Source organism: Eurytemora carolleeae, unplaced genomic scaffold, assembly GCF_000591075.1.
Source record: "Eurytemora carolleeae unplaced genomic scaffold, Eaff_2.0 scaffold1783, whole genome shotgun sequence".
In the NCBI taxonomy this organism is placed as follows: domain Eukaryota; kingdom Metazoa; phylum Arthropoda; class Copepoda; order Calanoida; family Temoridae; genus Eurytemora; species Eurytemora carolleeae.
The window spans coordinates 8,850-19,908 of NW_019397745.1; the positions used below are offsets into that span (position 1 = coordinate 8,850).

General features: G+C 31.8%; 1 protein-coding gene across 1 annotated transcript in view; it reads right to left on the reverse strand.

Moving 5' to 3' along the window:
• Positions 1-10,578, reverse strand: part of LOC111715738 (polypeptide N-acetylgalactosaminyltransferase 1) — a 19,266-nt gene extending 8,688 nt beyond the window's left edge. Inside the window, exons 1-14 of the mRNA XM_023491109.1 lie at positions 10,495-10,578; positions 10,226-10,333; positions 9,796-9,902; positions 8,960-9,075; positions 8,104-8,246; positions 7,587-7,642; positions 6,783-6,886; positions 5,693-5,796; positions 5,162-5,216; positions 4,498-4,537; positions 2,471-2,534; positions 2,056-2,120; positions 1,589-1,646; positions 114-172 (exon numbers count right to left, since the gene is read on the reverse strand). Of these exons, the coding sequence (XP_023346877.1) occupies positions 114-172; positions 1,589-1,646; positions 2,056-2,120; positions 2,471-2,534; positions 4,498-4,537; positions 5,162-5,216; positions 5,693-5,796; positions 6,783-6,886; positions 7,587-7,642; positions 8,104-8,246; positions 8,960-9,075; positions 9,796-9,902; positions 10,226-10,320 (1,066 nt within the window). The 5' untranslated portion in view covers positions 10,321-10,333; positions 10,495-10,578. The remainder of the gene's footprint in view (positions 1-113; positions 173-1,588; positions 1,647-2,055; positions 2,121-2,470; positions 2,535-4,497; positions 4,538-5,161; positions 5,217-5,692; positions 5,797-6,782; positions 6,887-7,586; positions 7,643-8,103; positions 8,247-8,959; positions 9,076-9,795; positions 9,903-10,225; positions 10,334-10,494) is intronic.
• Between the last annotated feature and the right edge of the window lie 481 nt (positions 10,579-11,059).

Below are 11,059 nucleotides of genomic sequence, written 5' to 3' on the forward strand. Positions count from 1 at the left end.
TGAACTTACCCCATAGCCCCCTGAATACGCCTCTATTTGTGACGTCAAAGCGTTTAAAAGCAACATCACAATGCATGGGTTTTGTAAACTGATCTACATTTTAAGGTTCCTACCTGTGGCTGCTCTTGCACCGGTCAACCGTGCTCTGATCAGACCCTGTCTCTCTTTCAACCTGCAACAATGTACAATGTGAGCTTGTAAAATACTTGGTAGTATTTAATTTTAAGTAGGTTACTGCTAACTCCGTTTATATTTAACTTTTCTAAATAAGATGCAATAAATTAATTTAGCACTGCGATATTCTGCAATATTTAAATAACTTGAATGATTGCAAATTTTTCGTTTCCGAACAAATAAATGTCAAACATGCAAATATGAGATATCTAAATGATCTTCATTGTTATCACATAATCAATCAACTGACAGGGTCATTGATGTTTCCTTGAGACCCCATTTAATTGGTGATTATAAAATCATTTACTGGATGCAATATTAGTTTAAAAGAACATTTTAATTTTAGGAAAAATTTCAACAAAAGGTAAAATTGTGATTTTAAATTTAAAAAAACCTTTTGTTCGTAAATTGTTAAGAAATTTTTTATTACGACGCAATACAGAGAAACTTTTTATTACGACGGAGAAATAAAGAAAATCTGCTATTCCCTATATGCAGAGAAAATTAAACTTCCTATGATATAACCTTATCTTAATCTGTGATAAAACCCATGATATATTCAATTATATTCCTATGAGAATGTTAATCAGACTATAATATGTATATGATATTTATCTCTAATAAATCTTACTTACTTACTAATTCTGCTGTAATATCTAATCTTAATATTATTTGAGAACGAATGTTTGGTTTTACTAATATAAATAAAATCATCTGCCTAAGAAGATAATAATTCATTTGTTAAAGTGAAGAAAAAAGTAATCCTTTAAAAGCAACTATTTAGTTTTATGAAGTTTCTCACAATCAGCATTAAAAAGATTTTCACTATTTTGTCACAAACCACATTTTGAAGCGTCAATTTTAAAACTTCAAACAAAATAACAGAACCTTGCACTTCGACTCAATACATTTTCAACATACTTAAATATCATATTTATAATTATAAAACTTTAAACAAAATAAAAGAACCTTGCACTTCGACTCAAACTAGAACCTTGCCTACCTTTCTATCTATAGGTAAAATAGTACATTTTCAACAAACTAAAATATTATATTTATAATTATAAAACGTTAAACAAAATAACAGAACCGTGCACTGCGACTCAAACTAGAACCTTGCCTACAATTCTTCCTTTACCTTTAAAAATACACGTTCAACATACTTAAAACCACTTTAACACACTTTGCTGTAAGAAATGTTTTTATTCCGAAAATATTCTTTTATCTAAAAATTTCCAAATATCTAAAAATAGTTTCTTGTCAAGCGTCACTAGACCGGATGTTGCTTTGCAATTATTCAAAAATCATATAAACATTAAAGGCCCCAAAAAATTGGTAGCATCGCCATTGTTTTTTTCTGGGTTATCAATGACACTTGAAATATTGAAATGTATGTAGCTCCCATATAATTTACCTGAGAAGTTTAACTTTAGAAGGGAAATATTTTCGTATAAATCTCTCCAGCTTAGATCCTATCAAATTACAGGGCTCAATTAGCTTTCATTGATTTCTGGACCCATATTGTACTGTACTGTACTGTACTGTACTGTTCTGTTCTGTTCTGTTCTGTTCTGTTCTGTTCTGTTCTGTTCTGTTCTGTTCTGTTCTGTTCTGTTCTGTTCTGTTCTGTTCTGTTCTGTTCTGACTGTACTGTACTGTACTGTACTGTACTGTACTGTACTGTACTGTACTGTACTGTACTGTACTGTACTGTACTGTACTGTACTGTACTGTACTTGAATTTACACTCAGGGGTGGCCGGGGAGTGTTATAGGCTATAACAAATTCGAATTTTTTTCCCAATTTTTTTCTTCAATGTTTTTTCCACGGGCAACGTCGGGCCCTTCAACTAGTACATGATAAAGCCTGATTGGTTCATGCCTAAATGTTTCTTGTCGCTGAAATCGTCGACGAGAATAATTTCATGAATAAACTCGGCAGGAGACCTTAATATTACTTAGTCAACCTTCTGTGTAGACAAATAAAATATATTAGTTATTTTGGTTAAAAAACTAAAGTTGCTTTACCATCATTTATAAGGGTTCTCTTTATACCCCATTTTTAAATACCAATGACAAAAATGTTAAATTAATTGTCTTAGTTAAGAGATTTCATGGGTTTCTACAGAAAATTTGACAAAAAAGAATATTTTGTTCCATATGTACATTGTACAAGATCGAAAATCGACAGTAGGACCATTTTCTCGTGTAACTAAAAATTGTAGCAAATGAAACATTGCAATATGGTAGCATAGAAAGTAAACTTTAAGAACAGATTTTTAAAATGGCTGAGTTTCCTGTTGAGCACACTGTAGATGGTTCTGATGAGTGGGGACCAGGCTTCATTGGTAAATATTATCACTAATCCACGGATATATATCATTATTAACCACATTTTCTCCAGTTTAAAGGGAGTGACCGGCAATGTATGGTATTTTAACTGAGAATGTATTATTGTGGAGAAATTTTCTAGGATTCATTTGAGACATATAAAACGTTTTAATGATGTAAAATTACTGAAGTTTGAGCGCAAAGTCGACGTTCAAAATCATCAATTTGGGTGGTTACGTTTTAAATTATTAAATACGACGACGAAAAATGTTTCAAAATTCTACAGCAAACTAATTAGATTTTTAGGATATTATTTCTCAATAGAAATTTGTCGATAAATCAATGTTAGAATCAATTATTTCTTTTTCGTCATTATACTAAATTCCTTTTTCTTTACGAATTTGTTCGCAGATTTTTTAGAATTATTCAAATGTCGTCTTTTCAATAAAAATTCCAGAAAACCTACAGAAAATGTTTGTGAACAATGAAACATTAAAGAAACTAATAATAGAATAAGATTTCTTTTTTTCAATGATAACAGTTAATTTTTATTTTCTCAACCTGTTCCTGAACAACTAATTAGTTTACTGTCGAAGTATTGGTACATTCTTTGTCATCGTTATTTAATAATTTCAGAAAAATCGATTCTCAAAACGTAACCACACAAATGGATGGTTTCAAAAGCCAACTTTGCGCTCAATCTCAGTAATTATACATCATTAAAACTTTTTATATGTCTCAAATGAATCCTAGAAAATTTCTCCACAATACAATTTGTTGGACTCAAAATCGATGAATTTTTAAATTGGGACTGTCAAATTGAACATGTTTCCAATAAGATTGCTAGCTCAATTTTTGCTCTGAATCAGATTAAAAACATTTTACCGTTAAACATTCGTCTACTAGTCTATAATGCACTTGTAAATCTGGTTAGGCGGGTCCAAACTACATAGTAAATTGTGATTTTTTTATTTGTATTATCTCGTGCCTTGTAGTTGAATAAAATATGAAATATGAAATATGAAATACTAAATTCTCAGTTCACCTACCATACATTGCCGGTCACTCCCTTTAAGGTGACTACATATACAGGTAATTTTAAGTGATCCTTCATTTTTTTTTTCATCCGGTTCATAGCGATACTCTTTAAAGCGTTGTCTGATTAAGAATGTGTGAGATTTCAAGGATTTCTTTACCAAAAATTGGGTTCTCTACAATCCAGGCATGTGGATTTTTGGTTCAGAAACAATGGAGAAAATTTATAGAAACACCTTTCAATTTAGAAAAAGCCACTTTTGATAATACAAAGCTGATAAGGGTACCTTTGAATATCAGGGGGGGGGGGATTATTAAATTAAAGATATTCAATCAAACGACGACTATATATAAACGTATTCTGATCTATTTATAAACAATATTTGTTTGTTTTTTCTTATTCCGCGTTGTTCAAATTTTGCATTATTTTATTTTTGTTAAAATCTTGTCGGTTTTATAACTGAAAACACACGAGTATGATTCTCAACACGGCACGTTGCTCTTCAATGTTTTTAAGAGGATTAAACAAACACTTCAATGCAAAACTTTAAAGGGGAATCTTTTATTCAAACTATTTCAATAGAAAAACACCTCTTCAAAAAACAGTATTTATATTTCTCCCAGAAACTGCAGTACACTAATTTTGTAAACAAAAATTGGATAATTTGTCGTTTTCGCTGTGCGCTTGTCCGCGGTATCCGATAATTTTAAAATCTAATTATACCTTCTCCACATTAAGTAATAGATTTGTCTTACACATAAAAATTATATTCGTATTTAACAAACTACATGAATTATGATTTAATTGGTATTAATTCATTTCTATCCGAGAATTTGATGAAAATCCTATTAAATCTCGACCACTTGCATGCGCAGTATACGGTAAAGGCAGATTTTTTTGGAATCTAAAACCAGTTTGTATATCCCTTTAAACAATAAATATTTATGTATATCGTTCCTATGGAGGCTGTGGGTAAATTAGCATCGTAATGTACTGCCTAAAATAAGAAAATCCTCAGACCCTCTCAATAAAATATTTATTATTTATATAATACTGAAGTAATCGGAAGTACCTTAAAAATAAGAAAAAAATATCTTTTGTCAGAGCTGTAAACTTAAGAATTGTGGAGATCAAGATCAATGCTTGATCTCCTTTTCTCTTAATCTCAAGATTAATTTAATCTTAAGTTTGTATCATGGAGAGTACTAAAAATTCAACCAATCAGATTGTCGATTGGAGAATCTGAACAGCCAATCAGATTGCCGAGAAATTTTGAAAATTTGCGCACTCAATCAATGAAAGATCTTTCATTTGTCACAATCCAACTGGGGGAGCTGGGGTATCCAAAAGAGAGGATTTACAATTTAATTAAAAGTTCCAGAGTCGATATCTAGATTTAGCAATCGGGATTAAGGGTATCCAATTCTAAAGTTTTCAGCTAAGATCATTAAATATACCTTTTAAAACAAATTTAAGTATCATCGCCAAAATCAACCTTGTCATTCAAGTCATATTCTTTGAAGGAAAACCTGTACAGTGTACAACAACTGTACTTGAAAGAATTATTTTTCATGTACTTGACAACTGTACAACGTACATGAAATAAATATTCACCATGTACCTGACAACGCCTGTCTCTTGTATCTGGGACAGATCTTGTGTATATTATCTTATCACTGAAAATATAAAAATATCAGGTTTTATCAAGAAAATGTAAATTCAATAACAACTTCTCCGAATATATTGAAAAATACAGTAAGACTCAAACGCTGTTAACGAAATTTAAACAATCGAATGCGTATTTGATGCTGTACGCAAGCAGTTTGAAAATCAACATTAAGTAAATGGTTTTGTGTGCATGGCACAATTCCAACGTATTATTATCTCACTGTACTGAAAGATATAAAATAGCAAAAATGAAACTGAAAGGATGATACAAATAATCTGGAAACCTAGAGGTAAAAATAATATTCCCCATTGGCAAATATAAACAAACAACTTGCAGAATCCATTTCATATATCAAGAAGGTGTCCAGTCAGTGTTAAATAGTAAAGTGGGAGGAAGTTAGAAATCTAACCTAAAGGTTTGGTTAAATCTGACCGGGTATGCGAATATAGGGAAAAAGAGAATATTTCTATGGTAAAATCTGACCTTGCGACTAGATTAAAAGCTTCTTTTTTCAATATTTCCTCCCCCTGCTGTTTCTCTACTCCAGACAGATGAACTGGTTCTCCTCCCTCCCCAGCTCCCTCGACCTAGATCAAACAAGATTTATTTATGATTTTCGCTTTCAGAGAGTCAATGCAAAACAATTTTAAAATGTGAAAATGTTGGCTTAGAAGAAGTGACGGAAACGTGAAGTATTTTGCCTTTTTTTCATTTTTACAAATGCTGATTATTGTAATTACATTCTGTGTCTCTGCTTCATAAAATCCGCAAGTCACTTTTAAATGAGAAACCCTCATGAGAAATTACAATTCTTTGATAGAAAAACGAGGATATTTTTATAAATTTTGCTCAGTCAAATGTTTGAAGGGTATCTTTGTGAATCTGACATGCCCTTCTTTTTTAAAAAGTGGATCAATTAAGAATTGGTCTGAAGTCCCATTAATAGAACTTATGGTTCGATGTTTCATGACGAATAGAATGGATAGACAGGATAGAATGAATAAAACATTTGGTAAAAAATATAAAAATTTATTTTATTGTTTCTGTATGTGCGCCAGACGGCAGAACCATAAGAGCTCTTTAATAAAGGGATAAATGCACACTAACTATTGTTTATGGTCCTTAACGTCATTATTTCTTTAACCGTTTTTTTTTGGTTAAGAAGAATATTTCAATGTTGCGACCATTAATTTTCATAATAAAATCACAAACAAAAACCTTTTACAGATAAAAAATTTAAAACTTTAAACATATTTCAAAGACAAGTTTTTAACGACAGCGGTTCATTTCCAGTGATCCTTACAAAAAAAGATAATTTTGAGGGGAATTCTGCTTTACTTTCCGACAATTATTTACCCTGCTATAACCCAAGCAAAAAATTACACTTTTGAGAAGGAATAGGCCGAATAACATAATTATTGATCAGGTAAGTGTTTAAAGGGTACCGTTGTGAATCTGGCATGTCTCTATCTTAAGATTCAATTGAAATTGCGCCTGCTGTGACTTTAAGAAACAACGGAGGGAATTGCCAGAATTTAAACACTATCAAAGCTAGAAAACGTAGAGGCTGTACCTGTTTAGCAAAATCCTGAAGGAATTCGTCATATCCTCCTCTTCCTCCAACATCCTGAGCCTTGTATATATCAGCTCCACCGACCACAACCCACTCTACGTCAACTAAACAGATTTATTTTTAATAAAACTTGGAAAATATTATTCAAGTGATGATAATCGAAAAAAAACACTTATCTAACAATAAATAAATATTTACATTAATATATCAAGTATTTTCTAGATATATAAAGCTGTAATCTCTGCTTGTCTGTCTGTCTGTTTGTTTGTCCGATCATAACTCGGGAACCCCTGGACAAATTTGCCTCAAATTTTGATTGGGGAACTCGGGAGACACACGGTAATGTTCTTAGCTTGATTTTGAGATATTAAGCTGTGTGTGTCGACTAAAATAGTGACAATTCAGTTTCCCGGTAAAATCTTAAGTGCGGGTAAACGGTGGGAGTAACTTTTAGTTACCTTGGCTACGCTGGGTTCCCAAACTAATATAGAATAAAATTACATACAAAACAATTGACATTTTTTTGGAAGTAAATAAAAATGATTTTTGTTGTTTTAAAGTTTTAAATCTAATTTCATATTTAGATTTAAAGTGAAAGAACTAAATTGGTTTTACAAAACCACTTCTTCATTTTTTCTCTCTTCAATTAGAATGTATAAATTAATAATAAGTTTCAAGAATATAGAGTTACAAGTTTTAGTAAAAATCTTAAAGGGAGTGTATGTGGTTTTTTCAAAGATCAAAGGACGACTGAGAAATTTTTTTGCAGTTTTTTTTTGGGGTCGATTAAAAATATTGAAATACCTGGATCTTGATTTCTCATCATAACACCGTTTAAAGTATTTTCACGTCTTCTTGGACTGAAAAAAAAGATAATTAGAAAAATAATTTTGTGGAGGATTTTTAGCAATGTCTTGTCAATACGAACCATATATAAAAATTTAAGACTAATTATATCTAAATTATAAAATTATTTTCTCCTGAAGTATATTATTAATATAATATTAATAGCAAAATCTAAACGAACAAGCAAGTATTAACGTCCATGTTTCATGTTCAGTGCTCACAATATAAGGAAAGAACTTAAAAAAGAAACACAACAACTACGACAACAACACAAAAACACAACAACAACAACAGACAAATTCAATTATAGATAAACTCATTGAGTGCAAAATACACAAGTTATGGTTTACGAACCTTAACAAAATTTTCAAGAAACTTTCTTTACAAAGTTAAAAAGTTCACAACATAATTATATAAATTTTTTCTATTTTAAGTACACAAGGTCATTTCTATGTTTTAAGTTGAAGGGTTTTACCTGACTGGTTTCTGGTATTGTTTATCTAAATCTTGATTATGAATCTTGGATTCTGAATCTGACGGAATAACTAATAATTTACTTCGTTCTTCATCTTCTACTTTTGAACTTAATATTTTTTCTCGGAGTAAACTCGGGTCCTTCTAAACATAATTCAATCTTAAATACATTGTTTGTAAGAGGCAAAAATACAGAAGATGAGAATTCAAGTAGAGAAGTAGAGAAGTAGAGAAGTAGAGAAGTAGAGATGTAGAAAAGTAGAGAAGTAAAGAAGTAGAGAAGTAGAGAAGTAGAGAAGTAGAGAAGTAGAGAAGTAGAGAAGTAGAGAAGTAGAGATGTAGAGAGGTAGAGAGGTAGAGAGGTAGAGAAGTAGAGAAGTAGAGATGTAGAGAAGTAGAGAAGTAGAGTTGTAGAGAAGTATAGAAGTATAGAAGTAGAGAAGTAGAGTGTATAGAAGTATTGAAGAAGAGAAGTAGAGAAGTAGAGAAGTAGAGAAGTAGAGATGTAGAGAAGTAGAGAAGAAGAGAAGAAGAGAAGTAGAGAAGAAGAGAAGTAGAGAAGTAGAGAAGTAGAGAAGTAGAGCAGTAGAGAAGTAGAGAAGTAGAGAAGTAGAGAAGTAGAGAAGTAGAGAAGTAGAGAAGTAGAGTGTATAGAAGTATTGAAGAAGAGAAGTAGAGAAGTAGAGAAGTAGAGAAGTAGAGATAGTAGAGAAGTAGAGAAGTAGAGAAGTAGAGAAGTAGAGAAGTAGAGAAGTAGAGATGATAAAGAGATTAAAATATCAAGAGGGTTCAATCATTTATAGAGTTGTCGCAAAGAAAACCGAATTTGAAGAATACGAGTGCCGCGTCGTTTTTACCTTTTTCCGATGAACAGTTTTGTGAACAGTTTTGTGAACAGTTTCTTTAATATTTCTATTATTAATCTCCTTCTCTGTTTTTTCTTCGAAGTCTGGGTATTCAGGTTCTAACTCTTCTATTCACAGTACACCAAGATTAAACAAACTTTAATGCGATTGAAAAAAATTTTGTTTACCTATTTTCTTCTCATCAAAAGTTTCAGGAGAAAATATAAACTCTTTATGGTATGTAGGAGGAGGGGGGGGGGGCTTTAGAAAATAAACTAATAGAATTTCATCAAACTGAATCATCACCAATCAAACGAAGAGAATGTGGAAACTGAGGTCTATAGTTAGGTTTCCTTTCATCTAACCTGAATATAACCACGGTAATATGTATTATATTCCTAGGTTTCAGGCTACAACAGAACAGCTGCTAAAAATAAATCTTAATCAATAATAATAGTTCCTTAGGGAATCAGTCAATGTCTTTGCCCCCCCCCCCTTCCAGAATATAAAATAGGTTATGGGCCGCTCTGGAAAAATTCCTGTAAACACCCCAGCTCTAATTGCGTTCTCTGAAGATTTAAACAAATAGCTGTAAAATTTAGTTTTTATCCTTTTTTGGCATGATATTGAGAGAAAAGTGGTTCAAAAAGTGTAAAACTCTAATTTCAAATAGTTCTTGTAGAAGAAGAATCATAATATAATTCAAGATTTCAAATCTTTAACTTTCTCAAAATTGATAATTTAAAAAGTGAAATATATAAAATTTCCTAAATCCAATTTCGAAGAAATGAATCTAATTAAATATTGTGGATTAAGAAAGTCTAAACTTTCAGTGGTTTGTACTGTTCCTAAAGCCTGATGTACTGGATGTACTGATTTAACAGAACTAGTAGAGTCTCCTAAACAAGCCCAGAGAAAAAGTACACAACTCAAAATTAGAACCATGTACTTGTACCTAAATATTTAAGAATAATAATTTGAAACAAGAATGGTCAAAATTTTGATAAATTTCGTAGTCTAAATTCACAAGATAAATGAATAAGATTAATTATGTTTAACTTAATGTTATTTTAAATCAAAGCCAATTGCAACATTAACCCCGAGTGACCGGAAAATATGAACTAACTCATTCGACCGGAGTTTTCGTAGGCATACCCCCCCCCCCTCCCGCCATGGCAGCACTTCATCGGACGAAGGGGCGTGGGAAGGCTTTGAGATAACACATCGGTCAGTTTCTAATGTTCTACAAATTAAATTTGATTATCAATATTTATTTACCTGAAAAATATTAAAGAAACCTGACGCCGGCCAAAGGCACTGATGATATCACGCAACATTTTCCCTCCAAGCTTACTATCTACTCCCCGCCCCATCGCCTCTAACTCCCTGAAAATGTTGATTCTTATTATTGTTCTAAAAAATGAAACACAATAACTCAAATTTCACAAAATTAACTTATTAAAGTCAGGTTTAAGCCCGCTTTGTGTCTTTAACCGGCGTGAAAGTGTTTTAATTAGAACAGAAGTCAGAGGCATGAAAGTGTTGACCTGGTACGCGCACAGCTGACAGCTGACAGTCCGTGACGAGCGCGTAATATCCTTGAAGTGACATATGCGCGCACGTACCGGCCTAAGATTTAGAAGGCCATTCTTTACGTGCACAGGCGTAAAAAGACAACAAATCACTTATATGTTATTATTTTTTACTCACAACATTAATTATTTTTTTGGGAGGAGAAATATTAAAACATGAAAAATTAAAGTTTAAAGATAAATTTAAAAATAAATATATAAATCGATTTAATCGCGCAACCTCTCTTGCGGTAAGTAAAAAGCCTGTAATTTCCAATGGACCTTTGCCGCGCGCTATTCCTAAATGTTGTTGATGCGTTTTTTATCTCATAAAAGACGTTAAAGGATCTTGCTTATATTTAACCTGTTTTTGTCGATCCTAAAGACGGAATTTAAAAGCAATTGTTTGCCTAAAAATATATTTCAACTAATTTTTTTCGTAAGTCCATTTATTGGGCCAGGCGCTCCGATCCGATCAATCAATATGATTTTAGTTATTTAAGAAATCTTGAAAGTATTACGTTGGTTTCTACCAAATGAA